The following is a 22,664-nucleotide window of genomic DNA, read 5'->3' as shown; positions in this document are numbered from 1 at the left end:
AAAGAATTAAAATGTAAATTATATGAACTAAAAAGACCACTTTCAAACTATAAGAATTAAAAATATAAGAATCATGAAAATATAATATAGGGACCAAATAAGTAATTTAACCAATCCTAAATTTATGTGATGAGCTTCATGTCAATGCTTACATTGTTTATAATAACTAAGTTGCTAAACAAACCTTCTTTGTGTAGAAAATGACAAAACACTCAACATGACATCATATCTTTCAAAATATTTACTCACCTTCAAATAAAAATCATCTTTACGATATTAAAATTTTATAAACCCAATAATATATATTTGTTACGAATTAAAAACAAATTAATAATGGGAATGCATCTTATTAATATCCCTTTGAAATATAATATATAAAACTTTGAAATATTCAATATCACTGCTCATAAAATAATTTTTCAAAATAAATTAAATTATAAAATTAAATTAATCACTTATAGAAGTGATTAAAAAATAAAACCTATTAAATGCTAATTATGCAAAACTTTAATAAGCGAGCAATGAAACTCGATATTTGGTGTATATGTACCACTTTATTAGTAGAGAAATTTAAGTAGTAGTTATACTTTCATCTTACTTCCTATATTCACAACTGATCACATGCTTACATCTAAATTTAATAGCAGTTATACTTCCATCTTACCAAATAATAATAACGGTAATAACATTTTCTTTCACAAAGTCAGAGCTATGAATTGCCTGCCATAAAATACAGTCGATTGTTTATCAAATCAAGATCTACATGTGATTTTATTTTTTGTATAAAAAATGTTTGCATGCTGAATATAATACTCTAACAACATAAACATAAATGAGCATGTACGCTATACACGAATTATACATGTAACATCACTTTATTAGTTGACAACGGAAACACATCGCGAAAGAATATAACTTTAATTCTCTTCACTACCTTCATTATTATATAGATAACGCATGCAAAAGAAAAACAATATCCTTCCCCATGCATAATATATGATATTCTAGTTAGGCAATTCCTATAAAGATATTAGAGGTTCTTTTTTAGCAAATTTTCTTTGTAAAGAGATGGATTCATATATATATATATATCTTAACATATAATAAGTGAATAGGATTTAAATGTATCACCATTTTTTTATAACCATATATGACTAGTATAAAATATTCATTTATTTTGTTGATAATTAATTTCTATCACATCGAACATTTAGTTAGACACTTTAGTAAAAAAATTTCTCCTAATTATATTTTTTTCATCTATAAAATTTAAACATAAGACATTACTTAAATAAATAAATAAAAATATCACTCGAATCAATGATTTATAATAAGTTGTTTTCTCTATTTATATCTAATTAAATGAAATGTGTTACTGAAAGAATCGCGGTACCTTAATTAGTGAAAACCTCCGTTCAAATTTTTTTTTAGTAAAAACCTTATTATATATAATATACATTGATTTGAGAGCTTGAAAGAGGTATATATAACACGACACTCACAACAAAATAAAGATGAGCCCAATGTTGTCAATAAAATTGCTTTTGTGGTTCCTGTTTTTGTCATGGTGCCACTTTGCCATCCCATGCTGCGAGGCCAACCAACAAGGGGAATATCTCTATAAGTTTATTCGATCAAGGAGGGCTCAAAAACGCTCTTATGGAGAAGCTTCTTCAATGGCCACAAATCTTGGTGGTGATGGAAAATTTTCGAAGGTTTATGTTGTTAAGGAACAATCTGGGTTGATGGAAGGTGACAAAGTGAAGGCTTTGCCGGGACAACCAGCACAAGGGGTGGATTTTGATCAATATGCTGGCTATGTCACGGTGGATGCCAAGGCAGGGAGAGCACTGTTCTATTACTTTGTGGAGTCACCTCACAATGCTTCCAACAAGCCCCTTGTTCTATGGCTAAATGGAGGTAAGTACTCTATATATAATACATTTTGTTTGTTTGTTTGTTTGATTGTTAATTTGAATATGATATGTATAGAGTATCAAATAATCAAATGAATAGGAGAGATTTTAGTTCTATTTGGATAATTTTCTATAAGTATTTATAAGGAAAGAAAAAGCATAATAAGGTAAAATAAATAAATTGAATTAAATTTTTGTCATAAAATCAAATGAACTCATTGTTTTTGTTATTCAACAAAAATCAATTTATTTGTGTTACAATTTTTAGAGAAATTAGATCAGACAACTTCTATAAAAACAGAAAATGCATAAGTTAATTTTAACTTAGGAAAAAAAATAATTTATTTTATCATTTTCTTTTCATATAAATATTTATGAAAAAAATTATCCAAGCAGATTTTTGCCATGATTCTAGTTCAAGTCAAACTTAATTGTATTATTAGTCTTAATAGAAAAATTCCTATAGCTCCTAAGTGTGAGATTATTTTGGAAGAAAAAATTTTATATTTTTAAAAAAATTATTTGGGAAATTGGAAGAAAAAAAGTTGTTTTTTCAAAATAAATTTAACTAAACATATTATAAATTATTTAATATTTTTATTTGAAAAATAAAATTAGGACATGCAAAACACTACAAGATGTCATAATAACAAACATGTCGATTATTTAATTATGAATATAGTCATTCATCTCTATGCACATAATCAAATATATATTAATTATTTAAAGTAATCATATTTTGGCCAATTTGAATCATTTTAATTATTTGATATTTTGTAAATTAATATATTTATTAACGGGCTAGATTTTGAAGTTGGAGAATTTTAATTTTAATATAACTTAAAATTTTATATCTCTATATATTTGGTAATTTTGTTAAATGATATTAAATGAATATCTAAATAAAATGTGATGATTAAAAAAAATCCAAAAAGCCTCATTGGAAGTATTCCTTTTGCCCCCGAAATCATAAAGTGGATTCAATTAATGTTCAATAATATGACATTATGATCCCACCATATATTCCGTGGCAATACACGGTAAGGTAGCAATGGGTTTTTATGCTAATTTCTTATTCATAATTCATTGCTATAAAATGAGATAATAGATTCCCAATCAATCGCCTTACTCAAACATTGACAACACAACTTAACGTTAGTGGAATCCTAACACGGAAGCCATTAGTCATGTCTGCCACAAAAAATTATAATAATTCTTGAGCAGTTTAATTAACAAGAAAAAAAAATAAGAAAAAAAACTCATTCGTAAGCTTTTTTTTTTTTTAATCATCATAAGCTAAAGAAAGGCAAATTTACCAAGGGGGTCTTATTTTACAAACTATTTACGTATAAGGGTTTGTTTTAAAACTAATGACGGAGGGGGTTGGTTTTTAGGCGGAAAACGCCATTGCCACTGGCGGCAAGGCTCAACCCGCCATTGCCAGTGGCGGCAAAGCAGGAGAGAGGGGTGTATCGCCCCTGCTAGTGGCGACATAGGCCACGTAGGAGTGAGAAGTGGGACTCGCCCATCGCAATGGCGAGATAGGGCTACAGGCTTGCCGCCAGAAGGGCTGGCGGGATTGGCAGTGCAGTGGGTCTCGCCCAGGGTGCTGGCGAGACAGCCATGTCAGTGCAGGACTCGCCCAAGGTGCTGGCGAGACAGCCATGTCACGTGAACTTTTCAGGCTTGCAGGGCTTGTTTCTGCTCTCCATTGTATAGGGATGCAGCATAGGGTTTAGGGATACAGAGAGCTTTTGACCATTGTATACGCTTTTTTCCTATAAAATAAGTTGAACGTAAACTTTGGATTCACATTTCTTTTCTTCTACTACCTTTCTTTTCTCCATTCTTGAGTGTTCTGCGTGCTTGCTGTTGGTGCTTGCTCTTGCTGAGTTTTTTTCTTCCATAGTTCATAATTTCTAATTGGCTGGTAAGTGATTTTCTTAAATAACAGGTTAGCTAGATAAGTGATTTATATATTCTGTTTGTTAATATTTTTAAAATAATAGGTTAGCTAGATAAGTATTGTAAGTTTAGGTTAATTAAGATTAATAGGTATTGTAAGGTTAGGTTAGTTAGTATTATTAATAAATTAATAAGTATGCTGTTATTTGTTATTAATTTTTATGTAGTAACAGATATTTGAAGAGTAGGTTAGGTTAGTTAGTATAAAAATATTATTTAGTTTGTAGTATATATTTTTAGATTTGTAATATATATTTGAAGATTAGTTTGTATAAAAATAAGTATGCTGTTATTAGTTTGTAGTATATATTTGAAGGTTAGTTTGTAGTATATATATGATATTTTAGTAAGCCACAGCCAAACGTTCCGACACACTTAATATTAGCCTTAGAAATATTAGGCACACACTTAATATTAGATAAGGTAGAAATATTATGTATAAATTAATATTAGCATACATATTTATAAATTTTAGGTAGACATAAATTTTTAGTTTTTATAATATTAAGCATGTTACACGTAAATAAATAATTCTAATATTAGAGATGCGTAAATTTGTTTTATTAGTGTTATATTTTTGTGTCTTATATATTTTTGTATGTTATATATAGATAGTATAGTTTTAAATAAATGAATTAATAAGTTAATATTGTTTGAGTTAATAATTTTTAGTTTTTAGATTTTAGTTATATATATATATATATGATCACTGTTAGTTTTAGTTTGTAGGTTAATATTAATTGTTTTAGAAAATTTATGTTATTAAATATATGATAGATTGTACATTATTATAATTTTTGTATATATATTTTTAAATAATTTTTTGCATTTCAATATTTGTTTGTATTATAAATAATTTGTTAGTCCATATTTTATTAAATTATTTTTTTTAATTGTAGAAAAAAAATTATTTATTTAAAGTTTTGTTCACATGTATTTTAATTTATGTATAGAATATATTAAAAATTGGCGAGTTTGATTTTTTTCAAATTTATTGTTAGATATTTAATAATGTTTTTATAAATGTGTGTAGTTTAATTTAATTTATATTATCTACAAATAATGTATTATATTTTTTTTTTGTAGTAGCAATGGCATCTTCATCATCATCTTCATCACATGTTAACATTAAGTCTGGTCCCATCGATGCTGATGTATTATGGATGCAACCTAAACATGTTTCAGAACATGTTTGGAATGGGGAAGAAGATAGGAAATTACATATCAGACGAGCTGTCCCCACGTATCAAGGGGAAGAACAAATTCCTGAGCAAATTTTTCCTTTTCTTCTACAATCTGGTTTCGCCTGGATTATCAAGATGGGGTACTTAAAAATAAATGCCTCATTAATTAGTGCTCTGATTGAAAGATGGAGGCCAGAAACACATACCTTTCACATGAGATGCGGAGAATGTACTATTACTCTCCAAGACGTCTCTGTATTGTTAGGTATAAGTGTGGATGGTTTACCATTAATCGGTCCAACAAATCTTGATTGGGCTGATTTATGTGAGGAATTATTGGGAGTCAGACCACAAGAAGATGAAATTAGAGGTAGTGTGGTTAAATTAAGTTGGCTGGCTCACCATTTTGCCCAAATAAATAATGACGACGACGAAGAACAAGTACGAAGGTTTGCCCGTGCATGGATATTGAGATTCATTGGAGGTGTCTTGTTCGTTGATAAAAGCAGTAACAAAGTTTCGCTAAGATACCTTCAATTTTTACGTGACTTTGAAGAATGTGGCAGATATGCATGGGGAGCTGCCGTACTTGGTTTTCTATACAGAGAGATGTGCAATGCCACCGATTATAAAACTAAATCAATCGGAGGTATGTGCATCTTACTACAAATGTGGGCATGGGAACGATGTCCAACCTTGGCTCCAAAGAGGACTCCTTCCCAAGTAGAAAATACACCACTGGGGCATAGGTTAGTAATTTTTAGCAGCGTCTTTCATTTCAATAGAATAAATGGTTTTAGCATATATTAAATTTTAATCTTTGTAGGTGGCTGCGACGTGGAAACCAACATATCGGCAATGATGATGTGAGAGTTTTTCGTCGCAAGTTAGATATTATGAAACGTCATGAGGTAAGAAGATGTTATTCTATTTGTAAAATAAAAAATTATATGTGTTATTTTACTAAAATGTTCATAACTATGTTGTTATATGCAGTTTGTGTGGGAGCCGTACCCATCAACCGTAATATCACTGTTGCCTCCCGTTTGTTTAGTCGGAAGTCTCGCGTGGTACGCGGTGGTGCCACTAATTTGTTTCCAAGTTATTGAGTGGCACCAACCGGACAGAGTATTGAGACAATTTGGGATGCAACAGCCAATTCCAGAGTCTCCTTCACAACCCTTAAACATTCATGGCATAACATTGAAAGGGAAACATGACGAAAATTGGGGGCAATTGTTCGCCCCAATGATTGATCAGTGGAATAATCGCCATGCATTTAGGGTCGACGCTTATCCCCGACAAGAAGGCCTATTGAGTTTTAACTCGGACTACATGGTCTGGTATAGGCGAAAGACAAAGATGTTTGTTGACCCAGCAAATGCAAAGACGGCTACATTGGTATTTTTAAATTTTTTTCAAATTTTAACTTGAACTTTTATTTAATGATGGCCATTAATTTTCTTACCCTTATAAATGCAGGGTGAAGTTGCGGAGGCATTACAATACATGGTGTCTCCTCAAGGGAGGAATACATGCACATTTGATGATCTCGTGCCTTATGTGGAAAAAATTACAATTTTATCCGAAGAGCAAGAGAGAGTCACTGAGCCAGTGTCACATGGTCCCGCATCAGAGCGTCAATTTCCTGCACAACAGTTTCACATGCTTCAGTCAAGTATTGAAACTCAGGGGATAGACAGAAGAAGGGACATTGTTGAAGCGGAAGAATATTCCCAACAAATGGCGGAGCGTGGCCATGGAATGTATTACACGCCACAAACATTTGCTGAGTATCCGACCCAGATGTATCAATATCCTTTTCAGGGTCATCACACTGATACTTCTGCAAGCCAGCAATCGTTCGGTGGTGTTGCGGAAACACAAGCTCATTTTTCATGGCCCACAATGACCCCTTCACAGCAATATCATGGCCCAATTCCAACACCTAATGCCCCGTTAGGAACACAATGGAATGTACCGGGACCAATACCTAATACGGGTGACTTATTCGGTGTTGATTTGCGGCACGCATTTTCTGCGGAGGCTGACGAAGAAGAAGCGGGGAGGCATCGGGGCAGAAGAAATCCTGATCGCCAAGCACGAAGATGGGATCGACCATGTGGCACATCCTCACGACATCACGGACACCAAAATGAATGATTTGCATGTCTTCGTTTATTAAGCCTTTGTTGTATATTTGTAATTTGACATTCATGGCGTAATGTATGATATTCAGTTTATTAAGGCTTACTTATGGATAATATTTATGTCGCGTATCAAACTATAATAATCAATGAACCGTAAACCAAATAAAACTCAAAAACTAACCCCTAAAATAAAAAAACCTAACCCTAACCCTAAAATAAAAAACTTAGCCCTAACCATAAAATAAAAAGAACTTAGCCCTCACCCTTCAAATAAAAAACTAAGACAAAATACTTAGACACTAACGTTTCTAACTAACGATCAACACCAATGTCACTCAACCTCGATTGATCCACTCCATTTATTTCAACTTCTAAATGTAATTTTATTTCATTAGAAGCACACATTCAACAAAAAGTAACTGACGATTTCATTGAAGACCAACAAGTAAATACATTGAACAAAACCTAAAGCAATACAAGTCAGGCATGTAACATACATAAATCAATTAAATGAATTACTCCCACGGTCAGATTGCATTGGACATCGACGCCTATTGTGCCCTTCAGCTCCACATCTACTACATTTTTGTCGGTGGTCAGATGGTTCGACCCAATCCATCTCATTCCTTATCCTTGTTGATTTTGGCCGACCTTTCGCACGAATTGTAGTTGGGTCAGGGATTAGTGTCCATGCCTCATCAGAAGGAGGAATTGCCGCTTCATTCCCAAGAGGCCACCACTGTGCGGAGTATGCTTTTAAGATGTGCTCATTGGTGTAAACAACATCTATATATTGGTAGTAGTTCATGCTCACGTAACCACAAGCTGCAATAATGTGTGAACATGGATAGTGAAGCGCAGAATACCTTCCGCATTGACAGTAATGGCCATTCAAGTTAACTGCCCATTTTTGTCCGCCACGTTGCGTTATAGGATTGAAGGTCTCCTCTACTTCAAACCTTGTCGAGTGGATATCATACACGCGAACGATGTGCGAACAAGCTTGTTCTTGATTTTTCCTAAGTTCTGTAACAAGCTTAGAACAATAAACTTGGCCTTCTCTTAATTGTCTTTGGGCTTGGCGACCACGATCAATAAAGTACTTTCGGCACCTACTATATGTTGACTTCACCAACGCTGTTATTGGAATGCTGCGACAATCTTTCAACACCTTATTCACACATTCTGATAAGTTGGTTGTCATGTGACCATATCGTCGTCCAGATGTATCGTAAGCCATGCTCCATTTTTCCTTTGAGATTCGATCAATCCATCTTGCTATAGCTGGACTCAATTGACGAAATTTTTCTAAGTTTTGATCAAACACATGCTTGCAAGGAGTGTACGCTGCATCAAATTTGTTATCATCAACAGTTGTACGTAGACATGAAACTCAAATTAAATTAATGTATAAAATAAACCTTACCCAATTTCTTGAACATCTCTTTTTGTTTCGCGTTGTTGAATTTGCGATTGAAATTGCTGGCTATGTGTCGGACGCAGTACACATGATAGCCGTGGGGAGGTTGCCAACCAAGTGCTTCATTAGCGACAGCAGACTTTATACTCGCGTGACGATCAGATATTAGACAAATTCCATTCTTATCTGTGACGTGTTCACGCAAGTGGGCCAAAAACCATGACCATGCTGTTAGCGTCTCGCCTTCGACCACGGCGAATGCTAGAGGAAGAACACCACCATTTCCATCTTGCGATGTGGCCATTAATAGGGTCCCACGGTATTTTCCGTATAAATGTGTGCCGTCAACTTGTATGATTGGCTTACAGTACTTAAAAGCCTCCTTGCATTGACCAAATGTCCAAAATACTCTATGAAATTGACGATGTTCGCGACTCACCCTATTGCCAACAATAAAATCGTCATGTAGTATTTGAAAGTAAGAGCCAGGAGAATGATTTTGCATGTGTGTTAGCCATGACGAGAGTTTCGCATACGACTCTTCCCAATCGCCATATTCAATTGCAATCGCCTTTTGTTTGGCCATCCATGCTTTTCTGTATGAAACCTTATAGGAAAATTCACTATTTATCCTTTCTTGAATCAAAGAAATTTTTATTGATGGATCTTCTCTGATCATGCCTGTAATTCAAATAAGTAAATAAAATTACAAATTAAAATAACAAATAACACAAAAGTAGGATACTATGAACATAAAAAACGTACCTACTACGCAAGTCGCAATTAAATTTGAATCAAGCTTCTCATGGTCTTGTGTCATAGTCATATTTAGACATGTGTGCGGTCCACCCCATTGTGTCACTTTCCATGCATCAGTTTTTTTGGATAAAATTGCCCTCATATAAAAAGGGCAAGGAGACTCTTCGGTGTTGTTGGGGCAACAAACGATATATTTGTGTGATTTCGTTTCAACAACCTTAAAACTTTGATGCACCTTCATCACATATTGTTTGAGTGCATTTTTGACTGCATCTTTACTGTCAAAATCCATGCCAACATATAATTCTTGTCCAACATTAAAAGTCGTTGGCATGTCTAGACCACAAATGTCCTCCTCGTCCGGATGACTCCAGTTGATATTATTATAATGGCTAGCATCATTCCAAAATGGATTTTGAATTTCTGGTACACCTAATAATTTATAAAATAAAATCACGTCAACAAACTACTCCTATTTAATTACCATTAAATACAATTCTCATAAAAAGATAGATGTATTCAACTAATTTTGTATTTCACAAACATTTACCTTCGCTTGGGTGAACAATTGAAACTGGTTCAACGATGTCAGTGACTTCATCGTCTGTATGAGATATTCCATCATCACTATCATCTTCATCGAAAGACTCTTCAACGTATGAGTTAGATGCAAGATAATCATCATCATCATCATCATCATCTTCATCAACATGTAAATTGCTTATATTTTTTGGCAGTTCCGACTCATAATGAGATACATTACGTCCACATGACGTAACAGAATTTGCAGCATGAAACATAGAACCACCAGCAACATCCTTTTCTACGTACAACTCTAGAACTGACATTTGTTGTTGTTGTTGAAAACTTTCGATCATAGTTTCAACATCTTCGTCATCACAAATTTGCAACGCAACATATTTTCCTGAAACTAAAAATCTACAACTTATAGTAGAAATAATTTCATTATTTTCTAACTTTACCTTATCTCCAATTTTTTTTTTCAAAGCATTGAAACTAATTCCGCGTTTAATCTGAATGGCCTTTTTACTGCCTTCAAATATTACACCATCATTGTCTTCAAATACTCTTCCGTTGAAATACAACACTGTAATAATTGAATTCATGATATACCTACATCAACAAAATTCAAAATAAATAATCATAACAACAGTCTTTTTAAAATAAATAAGTGTATCTGCTTGCTGCATCTACTAAACTTAAACTTGGGATACAAATTAAAATAAGTAAACATTATTAAAAAATTACTTCAACGTAAAAAACCTAATTACAAATTGGCTTAAACTTCACGTGTTAAAATTTGTTTCTAAATAAAACAATTATTACTTCAATTAACTATTTTGTGAATCATAAAAATAAAAAAATTTATTTGCTTCTTCTAGTAAACTTAAATAAACATTGAGACGTCATTCTAACAAAAAAAAAAACAAAATTACTCATACGTCAAATTAAATAATTCAAAAAAAATTCCTTCAAAAACTTAAAGACTCACATATAATATTTATAACCGGAAGGGTCACAAGTCAAATTTCTTCTAAGCCACAAAAACCATGAACAAAGAGGATTACAAATAATTAGTCATACTAATTTTAAAAAAAAAATTCTAATTAAAAAAAATTCACTTAAACTTTACCTTCAAATTTTAGTCTAACAAATCAAATTATTATTTCAATTAAATATTTGTCAATGATACAAATATAAACTATTTATTTGCTTGCTCTATTAAACTTAAACTACACATTCATACTTTATTCTAAAAAAAATTAATCTAATTAAATAATTTATGAAAAATTCTTCAACTTTACCAAAAATTTCAGACACAAAATAAAAGGATTATAAATGAAAGGATTACACTTAAAAAAATTTTAGACGGAACATAATTAAAATTACAATTTTTTACACGGAACATAATTAAAATTACAAATTTTTTATTAACTTATACTATATTTTATAATTAAAATTACAATTTTTTTGTTGTTAACTTATACTATATTTTATCACAAGTAAAATGAAACTTCGTTTTTAACTCTAAACAAACCAGAAAATAGTTAAGAAATAGCATCTAATTAGTTTTTGTCTTAAATTAAATTATATTTCAAATAATACCAAAACAATTCTATATGTCAAATACGGAAATTAAATTCATTCACAAAAACAGTTAAAAAAAGGCTTACAAATAATTACTGCTAATAATTTCTAAATTAAAAATCTAATTTACAAAATTAATGCAATTTGACCTCCAAATTTTATTACTTCAAAATAAAAAATTTATACATGACAAATAAACAAAACTAAATAAGACTTATTTAAATAAATATAAAATACTTACTATACAATCAGCAAATTTCAAACTTCAAACGAACCTCTTTCTTCCTCTCTTCAGTTTCTTACTCTCTTTCAGTATGAAATTTTGCAAGTATTCAATGTCATTGCAAGTGTTCTATTTAAACAAAATTTACAAGAAGAAAGCTGAAGCTATCTCTTAATTTACACGCCATTAAACTGTATGCATGTGAATATGGTGTAGCATCTCTGAACCCCTAACCTGTGAACATTTACAGCTAGTTATAAGCCCTATTTCAGACCTTATGTTTAGTCTCATCATGAACAAGGAGAGCATGCGCAACCTACAGCTAGCTTTGAACCCTATTTCAGACCTTATGTTTAGTCTCATCATGAACAAGAAGAGCATCTGCAACTTCATACGTTGAGTATCATGCAACTGCTTTATTTAAACAAAATTTACAACAACAAAGCAATGCATGTGCCTCTTAATGAACAGCGCCAATCCCGCCAGAAGGGCTAGCGGCACCAGTCAACAGGGAGCATCTCGCCAATGCTAACGGCGAGATTGCCCTTGCCCTATCTCGCCATCACGGTCAGCGAGTCCCAGCCTCTCTCCACCTATATCGCCACTACCAGTAACGATACCAGCCTCTCTCCACCTTTGCCGCCATTGGCAATGGCGGGTTACACCCAAGAACAGACCCCCTCCGTCATTAGTTTTAAAACAAACCCCAATCCGTAAATAGTTTTTAAAATAAGCCCCCTTACGTAAATTTGCCGCTAAAGAAAAAGTTACCCATCTCGTTTTAAGACGGGTTAGTACATACAACTAGAAGGTGGATACGTACATACCCACATCTTTAGATTCAGAGTTCTGCTACTTTCCTTATACATTTCTCTCTTTTTCTTCTTTTTGGCAGTTCTCACTTTTAGGTTCATCATGATGAACTTTAATTACCCATATAAATATACTACCTAGTAAAACTCTTAAAACTTGAAAACAATATATATATATATATATATATATATATATATATATATATATATATATATATATATATATATATATATATATATTCTCCCCCAATGATAGGGATAAGTAGTGTTTTCAGTTTTCAGGACTCGATGCTTTCCCTTTTGGTTTCAACTGGAGGAAATCGGAATCATTTATCATTGAAACAATGGAAATGTTTTCCGTTTCTAGTAAGTCAAACGAATTAATTAGATAACTAAATGTATGATGTACAGGGCCTGGCTGCTCTTCCTTTGGGTATGGAGCCATGCAAGAACTCGGACCTTTTAGAGTCAACAGTGATGGAAGAACACTTTACACAAATCAATATGCATGGAACAATGGTAAGCATGCACTAGCTACTAGATAGAAAAATGACAAGTGGTTAAAATATATATAACACTCTTTCTTATAAGAATTGGAGTTTCACATCAATAGAAACTAACATTAAATACCAGTAGTATATATTAAGAAATTCCAATTCTAATTGAATAATAACATGAAAACATTTAAGAATTATATATAGTAGATTAGTAGTATCTAAGTTGTCTTTATTTTTACTAATGTCACTTTTTAAGAGGGAAAGAAAAATGAACTTTTTTTTTGGGCTAGCTTGCATAATTATTATTTAGAAGTGATGAGTTACTTCAACAATTGGCAGTGGCAAACGTGATTTTCCTAGAGTCTCCAGCAGGAGTTGGTTTTTCATATTCAAACACTTCTTCTGACTACACTAAAACTGGTGACAAGAGCACAGCTATGGACTCTTACACTTTTCTTCTAAACTGGCTCGAGAGATTTCCACAGTACAAAACTCGAGACTTGTTCATCACTGGAGAAAGCTATGCTGGACATTATGTCCCTCAGCTTGCTGACACTATTCTCACTTATAATAAGCTTACAAATCACACAGTGATCAACCTGAAAGGGATTGCGGTAAGTCAGATTTTGTGGTACATATTCAATTTAGGCTAAAATACATTTTTGGTCCGTCGTCTTTGTTTTTTGGTTTCAATTTGATCTTTTATGTTTAAACAAAGACTTTAGTATCTTAAAGTGTTTGTGTTAGAGGAAATTAGTCCTTCCATCAATTTACCACACTAACTAAATTAACTTAATGGCACCTTACAAACTATGATAAATGCCACGTTAGATAGGTGTTTGCAATATTATCAGTCAAAATTAATACTGTTAATGCAAAAAACGAATGAAAGGACCGATTTGATCCAACTGAGACACCACAAAAGAAAAAAGGATCAAAGGGAAACTTTTTCAACTTAGAAGACAAAATTGAAACATCAAGAAATAAAAGATGAGAGACCAATAGTGCACTTGTCATGGTCTCAAATTGATGTTCTTAGTGCAGGTTGGGAATGGCTGGATAGATGATAATATGTGTGGAAAGGGAATGTATGAATATTTCTGGACACATGCTCTGAACTCTGATGAAACCCATGAGGGAATTCAAAGGCATTGTGACTTTGAGAACGGTAACTTAACAAGTGAGTGCAGCAAATATCAAATTAGAGGGGATATTGAGATTGGAACCATTGACATATATGGCATATATGCTCCCCCTTGTGATTCAGCTGCAACAAAAGCTGGTGCCAGTCCTGCCACTAACTCTGTAAGTTGCATCTCATGCTCCTTTGCATTTTTGTTACGTGGAGTCTCAACTAGGAGTAGAGAACTCTACTTGGTAATGTAGATGAATAGTGGGAAAAAAAATTAAAAGGTTTTAACATACTTAATCATAGTAAAATCTAAATGCATTATCGTTTTTTACATTACTATCTTCTTTCATCTTTGCTTTTCTTTATGTCGAGTTGCATTCTTAACTTCAACCACCTTTCCACTTTTTATTCTACATTCATCCGACCTGTGTATGGCATGTAACCTTTAAATATAGTAACTAATAAAATTGACTGTGGCATTAATGATCATATAAATTTAGAGAAATAGGTGTGGTGAGAATCGAGAAATTATTGTATGGTTTCAAACCACTACATATTTATGGTCTCAATCAATCTTTATGTAACACTTAAAGTGAAGTTTTCATGTTAGAAAATCTCATATTACTATCTCAATTCCTGGGAGGCAGTTTATATATACATATTTGACAACAACTTCACATAAAAACAATTGGGTTTAAGATTGAATGTAACGTGATATTAGAGTGTATACCCAATCTACATCAATTGCCAATTTTGGGTGCAACTAATATTGTTGGACAAGTTCACTTAATAAGGTCATATTATATTATTTTTGTCAATACCAAGCTAGAAACTATTCCATATTCAACATTGTAGGATAGCAATTACGACCCTTGTTCTGACGATTATACCAATTCCTACTTAAATCTCGCGGAAGTACAAGAGGCTCTACATGCTAAAGCTTCAGTATGGTATCCTTGCAGGTACACAAAATTCTCTATGTTTACCTCACTACATTTTCAAAATATACCAATTGTAATTGTTCTATTTCCTTAATTGATGTATCTGATGCTTCTGTTCAGAGGGGTGGGATGGACAGATAGCCCAGCAACAATTCTACCAACTATAAATCGGTTAATATCAAGTGGCATAAACACCTGGATATATAGGTGATACAATATACAATTATTCCCTCTGGTCTGGAATATAAACAATAAAAATTTCTTATTTTTTTCTTAAATATAAGTAAATTTTTATTATTTATGTCTTATTTAATGAAATTATCTCCAAAATATTTTTTATTTAATAAATTCAAAAAAAAATTATATTTGATATCAAGTTCCAATAAAAAATAATTTAGGATAAATATTTATTTTTAATTAAAAATAGTGCAATTTAATTAAGTTAACTAATTTTCTTAATAAATATAAAGTATGTATTTTTTTTTTATAATCGAAACCAGGGTACTCTATAAATTACTTTGTTACATCCAAGACAGGTATCATGCATGGCTTTGTGTAACCATTGTATTGTTGTTTATTCAATAATGCAGTGGCGATACAGATGGGCGTGTTCCCATAACATCATCTAGGTATTCAATAAATTCCATGAAACTTCCAGTGGAGACAACATGGCGTCCATGGTATTCTAGCAATGAGGTAATTAATTAAGCTTTATTATTTACTATTCAGAACTTACAAGCAACACCTAAGTAATCTACTGCTTACAATATGTAGGTTGGAGGATACTTGGTTGGGTACAAAGGGCTCACACTAATCACTGTAAGAGGAGCTGGGCACATGGTTCCAAGTTACCAACCGCAGAGAGCCCTAACCATGATCTCATTTTTCCTACGAGGAGAACTTCCTCCTGAGTTCACCTCTTAGGTCTCTATTTGGTAGATGTCCTCAAAATAGATGTGAAAATTTGATGAGTTTCATTTGCAAATTCATCAATAAGATTTTCACCTCTAATTAGGAAAGAAAAAACATTCTTTTAGATCAGTATGTATTCTTATAAAGGTAAAAATTCAAGGACGAGTTTATATAAATAAGTTATATAAATAATTCGTTTATCTGTCTATTTGAAGGGATACCAAACCAGCTTTTAATATTGGAGCAGCAAAATCTAGATTTTGTGTCTCCTTTCAAAGTTCAACTGTTTAAGGTCAAGCAACTCAATCGCAAAGTATTAACTCCCCCCCTCCCCCCAAAAACAAAATTATAAACATTAAGAGAGAATTAAGGTGTAAGGAAAAAGAACCCAAGTATATGACAATATATCCTTCTCCTGGCTTAAAAGGTGAACAATTCCATATATCCACACACTATCAAAGAAATGTATAAGGGATTTTTATAATCTTACGTATAGTGAAGCATTATACAGCAAAATATATAGACTCGGCACATAAAATGTACACAGTTTCCGTCTTTTGGTGTGGAGGTAAGATGTCAATTTTATTTGGTCATGGATTAAGCAAACTAAAAAATTAAGCAGTTTAAATTATTCCACACAAAGGAAATACGGACCAATACAAACAGTATGAAATTATTTTAGGAGACCAGAAAGCTTTCTCTGCAAGCAAACATTTTAGTCAAATTGAACTAGATTTCAAATTTAACCATGAAAGCACATACAGAAACTCAAGCAAAATAAGCTCAGACTTCCGATTCATGGAACACAATAAAATGAACGAGATATCTAAAATAAGATGAACTTGAATCCTATAATCGCATCTGAATAGCATAGGGACATGCATGCAAAATACTGGCAAAGAAATGAAATGACCCTTAAAAACTAACAAAGGCAAAGCTTCAATGTCAACTGCCGGAAACAAATAAATAGCAAGCAAGCACACACGCTGACATACTTAAGACAATTATTCCTATAATAAGTTTAAGGTCCTCATTAGTCATGACTCCTACAGGCCTAAACAAAATGACTAATTGAATCCCTACAGAGCTACCTCAGGCTATCAAAATTCATCTCCACTCCACAATTAGGAGGGATTCTTGTCTTAAGAATTCAACAGATCAAGCAAGTTACAAACAGAGAAACTTAATTTGCACATTCAAGCTTGATGCTGTCTAACTTGTTGTGAATGCTACTCCTGCACTGCACTTCATTCAGCTTACTTGTTGTTGGTGGCCTCCATAAAGGGGGTAAGCACCATAAGCAGCAGCATATATGCTGGGATCATGACGAGGGGGCAATGCATACCCATAACCATCATACATAGGGGCCCCGTAATATGCCCCAGTCCAAGGGCTGCCGAAATCCATTCTAAACTGCAATCCAAAGATATACCAATTATGAGTGAATCATCACAAATGCAATCTAATGACAGGCAGCATGAAAACAATCTAGTGCTCTAGCACTTACAAAGAATTTTATGGGGAAATGAGATCCACAAAACTAAGCTCTTATTGATTGATCTTAAAAGAAAATCCAAAAAGCATTCTGATAATTTTTATTTTAAATGATTACAAGAGGCCAAAATAGAAGCTGTCTTCTTTAAACCGATGCAATATACAATATTACTAGGAGGATTATTGGTCAACAAACAATACTTGTTTCAGTAGATTAACAGACTAATGACAATACGAATGTGGGATTGCATGAGTGAGAATTTTACCTGCTTATTTGCTGGATTACGACCCCAAGAAAGACGGACCGTTTGCTTGCCAATCGTTGTCCCATTTAGCTTCTGCAATGCCTCTTCAGCATTATTTCTGGAAAAGTTGTTCATAATAATGTTGTTATCATTACATCAATAAAGAGATTAAAAGTATGTTATCTGTCAATATGCAAAAATTTGAGAAGGCCAGAACTTTTACCTGTTTGCAAATTGGACAAAGCCACAGCCCTTTCCAACAGGTATCTTAACAGAGACTATCTCACCATACTGGGAGAATGGCTGCCTGAGATCTTCATCTGAAACATTAGGGTCCAGTCCTCCAACAAATATCTATAATAAATCATTGGTCAGCCATTCGAAAGTAGTAGTAAATCTAAATTGCAAGCCCTAATAAAAAGAACTGAAAAGCTCACAGTTGTGTTAGTAGAATCTGCTTCAGATTGGTTGGCTGTGCCATTTGACAGCCCACCTAAACAAGGAAACCAACCAAATCAATACAAGCTGGTAGAAATACTTCAAACTCTTACAGTAGCATGCAATGGAAAAACAAAACAACATCAGCAACCAAGCCTTTTCCCACACGTGGGATCCAACAAAACAACAGCATCAACAAGCTTTATTTGGTGAGGTCTGGTGCATGAATCAAAAACAAATTGGGAAAAAAATCTGAGAGATGTATTATCAAAAAAGAAATTTAAGGGATCTAAATCCAAGAAAGGGGGGAATTAATGACCAAGTATGTGATTGGATTAGTTTATTTTGAAGATAGAAAAGCAATTAATATCATACCACAGATCAATAATGGACTAAATTGACACTTAAATATGCTTCACATAATCAGAAGCAATTAATAATTCGGATGATTTTTTAACTACGCTAAATCCTATTCAGGGAAATCAGCAAACAAATTTGACGTTCATTTAGATTTAGTAAAAAAAAAAAAACTGACTTTTCTCTTTCTTTTGCTGTGAAAAGCACATATTGTATTTCAAGGAATATAGCCATCTAGAAAATCACTGAAATCATCATCTAAACCATAAAACTATGAATACTGTTTATAGGATCCAGAAATGTAGTTCTCAAATTTTATTAATAAAAACCTGAAGTAGAACAGAATCTGAGGGTAAAATAGGTGGCATGAAGCATTTTCTTTGTATGGAAATAGAATGCATAATTCCCCCCTCCCCAAATGAAAAGGGTATAATTTCATATATCAGAAGCAAGTAATGTGATTTGGCATACCCTGTTGATGGCCAGATGATTTCCTAGGAGTTGCAGCACCAATACGCATTGGCCTGCTAGAACAGTAAACACCATTCATCTGAGTCATGGCCTGGGTTCTCTCATTGTCATCTCCAAACCTGACGAAACCATAGCCCTTTGAACGGCCAGTATTGGCATCAAAAACAACTTTTGCAGCTTTAACAGAAGGATATACACTAGCAAAAGTTTCATGCAACAAACTATCTGTAACATCTGCAGCTAAATCTCCTACAAAAATAGAAAGGTCAGGAACATTATCTGAACCCTTGTCTCCTGTGCTAAATGTTGCCCAGTTCAGACGGAATGGTTGTTCAGCATTGGGCATCAAAATTCCAGCATAATTTTGCAAAACTTTCTCAGCTGTAGCATGTGAATAGAACTCCACAAATCCATAACCCTCTGATAGGCCAGTTTGCTTATTGCGAATAACCTTGATGGAGGAAATCTGCAAAATTATACAGCAGTCAGAAAGAAGGTTGGATATGAGAAGCACAGGCAACATCTTTGTCCTAAGTCCTAACAAATTAAGTCTCCAAAATGCAGATATATTTTCATCAAATTAGACTAGCAGAGAAGTAAAACTTGTCTGCAAACTTATGGTGTGAAAGAGTTCATTAATGTACTTATGTACACACAAATGAAAAAAAAATGACATCCACATTTCTATTTCCATTCGTCAACCATTAATTCCCAAACTAGAACGAATCTATTTCCATCTATAAGAGTGGCACTTTGATTTTATTCCTACAAAGGGAAACATTATCATACACTCCACTAAATACAATTTTGGATAGCATAACCATACTGACTCTCGGTGTACCAAAGAACTTTTCCTTTTCAATATATCAAAAATAAAGTTGACACTTGACAAACATGCATGCGACGACAACCTTGTAGCACATCGTAACAAAGAAATTAGTACCAAGCACCAACCACAAAAAAAAAAAAAAAACAATATTTACTTGCACCAAACTTCTCAAATAAACTGCAAAGCAAACTCCACCAACACACAAACAAAAAAAAGCCAAAACTTAAATACATATTTTTCACTTCAGTAATGTATATGGATCTTTGATGCAAACCTGGAAATAAAACTTAAATATTTAATTAAGAAAACAACACCAAAAATACTAAAAGAAACTGCATTTGAGCTTTTTTCAACAAAAAAAAAAACTTTTCCGACGTTCTCAAAATCAGCTAATAAAAACAAAACAGAAACTCATATCGAACTGTGTTAACTACAGCAAATAACAACAAACAGCAATATATTAAACTTAAACTCTATCAAACAAACTACAACAACAACAAAAACAACAAAGCCTTATCCCACTGTGTGAATTCTTCTGGATTACACGACGACGTTCGACACGTTAAAAACCAAAGTTAAAACTTAAACTCCATAAACAGTAAAAATTATTTTCATTCAATTTTAACATTTCTCATTGATTTGTGTATACCTCGCCGGTGGAAGCGAAACAGCGATGGAGATAGTTTTCGTCCATCCAATGATGCAAATCGCCGATCCAGATGGTTTTGTTCTCACCGCCGGATCCGTTCTGGTGCTGGTGCTGGGGCTGCGCCGCGTACTGGTGGTGGTAAGGCACGTACGGCGGCGGCGCATAATGCTGAGGCGGCAACATGTGGTGCGGCATTACCATCGCCGCCGCCGCAGGGTACTGCATCGGCACCCACTGCTGCGGCCTCGCCACCGCCGGTGATTGCCTCGGAGGCGGCGGCGCGCTCTGCTCCATCGTAGTCGTCGAATCAGAGCCGTTTGATTGCTGCATCTTAATCAATCAACGGTGATGACTGATGACCACTCTCTCTCACACTGGCTCACTTTTTTTTACTTTGCTAAAAATGGATTTCACAGTTTGGAGTGTGTGAAGGCTAAATAAGGAAAGAGCTAAAAAAAGGAGCCAGGTTTTGGTTTTTCTAGAGAGAGAAACTGAGAAAGGGTGAAATCTGGTTTGAGAGAGAAGAAGTGGGCGCGGCAAGGAAGGGTTTATAAGTAATAAGAGAGGATGAAGAATTCTTGGGTTGGCTTTGTAAACGCGGTTCTCGTTTTTGCCGTTCGATTGGTTTTGTAGGTTTGATATCAGCCGTTTGATCTAATTTTTGAGGGATATGCATTGCAAACCCTGTTATATTTCTGTTCTCTCTCTCTCTCTTTCTGTGCCGCCGCCAGCTTCGTTCCTTTCCCTAACTCTTCTCTTGATATTTTTTTTTTTTGCCTTATTATTTTGTTTATAAATTTATGAATAATTTTTTAATTGTTTTGATTGAAACTACTAGTAGTAGTATTTTTTTTAAGTAAAAATCACATGTAGTATTAGGATTTTGTACAAGAGACAATTTTACTCGAAAAGAGATAATTATGAATAATAACTTTTTGCTGAACATAATAAACGTAGTATAAAAAAATTATATTAAAATAATTATCATTTTTTAATATAATATTATTTAGTTTTTCTTGTTATATCTTTTATAATATTAATGACACGTAGTAATAAAAAGGAAAAAAAGATTATGAATGAAAAGTTTTAAAAAATTCATTCACAGTTTATCATATATTATTAATATTTAAAATAATTATTTTAAAATAATTTAAATAATAACATATGATTGAATTATGTGTAAAATATATAATAAATTTGTTAACTTTTTAAATAATTATTTTAAAGTAATTCAAGTAATCATGTTATTAGATAACCTATTTTACATTATTAATGTATAAGTATTAAACTAAAAAAATGATTAAATTAATTTTATAAAATTATTATTTATTTATTTGTTGATTTTTTATTTGTATAAAATAATCAGTGATAATTATAACGGAATCGATGGAATAATTATATATCCAGAATAGGCTTTATATCCGCCGATTACTCATTTAGTGATGGTTGAAACTTTTATTAATGGAAAATTATAAATTTTTATGAAATCGTTTCATATTTAATGGTTATTTTTTATTAGAGTTTTATTTAAACAAGTTAAAGTAAGAAAAATTTACATTAAAATTCAAAATAAAAATTTTCTTCTAACCGAAGAAAGTTGCTTCTAAATTTGTTTTGTTGTTAGTTTTATTCATCAATAGTACTATATCTGGTGTCAGTGCTTCAGATACTCACCTCACGTTAAATTTTTTTGCCAGTGACGTTGGGATGTCTGGTGGCAGTGAAATTAACAAGATCGTAAGTGGCTTAAGAGACAGATCCTATCTATCTATGAGCATATATACAAACTGGGAAAAAGCAACATCATTTGTAGAACTTAAGTCATAACTGATAAGTACATAAGAATATGTAAGATTTTGTTTTAATTTTTTCGGCATTGGGCATATATATGTATATATGAAAAGGTATATTATCATTTAATAATATGTTGTAAACTTGTAATATATTAGTAAATATGCTAGTTTTCTATTATTTAATTAACTTGTTAAATAATATGATAATGTGGCAATATAATATTATGGTTTAAATTAAGAATATTTTTTGTTATAATAAATTATTTAAAATAAATTTTGAAAGAAAACCTTAAATTGTAATTATTTTTTAAAATAAATTTTACATTTTACAATTTAAACGAAACGGAAAATAAGTCTTACTTTACATA

General features: G+C 32.7%; 2 protein-coding genes across 3 annotated transcripts; one reads left to right on the top strand and one right to left on the bottom strand.

The window, feature by feature from the left end:
* The first annotated feature begins 1,499 nt into the window (after positions 1–1,499).
* LOC114392631 (serine carboxypeptidase II-3-like) lies at positions 1,500–16,226 on the top strand. Of its 2 annotated transcripts, XM_028353834.1 has the most exons (8): positions 1,500–1,920; positions 12,950–13,057; positions 13,375–13,649; positions 14,080–14,340; positions 15,023–15,129; positions 15,229–15,315; positions 15,699–15,804; positions 15,883–16,226. In XM_028353834.1, exons 1-8 carry the CDS (start codon positions 1,515–1,517, stop codon positions 16,030–16,032), a joined length of 1,500 nt encoding a protein of 499 aa, XP_028209635.1. In that variant the 5' UTR covers positions 1,500–1,514; the 3' UTR covers positions 16,033–16,226. The 2 variants fall into 2 exon arrangements, with proteins under 2 accessions (XP_028209635.1, XP_028209636.1); XM_028353835.1 differs by lacking the exon at positions 15,229–15,315.
* Positions 16,227–16,913: 687 nt separating this feature from the next.
* Positions 16,914–21,049, bottom strand: LOC114393495 (polyadenylate-binding protein RBP47C-like). The gene is made up of 6 exons (XM_028354855.1): positions 20,504–21,049; positions 19,026–19,491; positions 18,197–18,252; positions 17,983–18,113; positions 17,781–17,877; positions 16,914–17,433 (listed from the first exon to the last, which is right to left on the bottom strand). The coding sequence occupies exons 1-6, from the start codon at positions 20,831–20,833 to the stop codon at positions 17,272–17,274; spliced, it is 1,242 nt and encodes a 413-aa protein (XP_028210656.1). The 5' UTR covers positions 20,834–21,049; the 3' UTR covers positions 16,914–17,271.
* Between the last annotated feature and the right edge of the window lie 1,615 nt (positions 21,050–22,664).

This window comes from Glycine soja, chromosome 17, assembly GCF_004193775.1.
Source record: "Glycine soja cultivar W05 chromosome 17, ASM419377v2, whole genome shotgun sequence".
NCBI classification, from domain to species: domain Eukaryota; kingdom Viridiplantae; phylum Streptophyta; class Magnoliopsida; order Fabales; family Fabaceae; genus Glycine; species Glycine soja.
The sequence above is the reverse complement of the archived record's forward strand: the minus strand, read 5'-3'. Positions and strand labels throughout refer to the sequence as shown.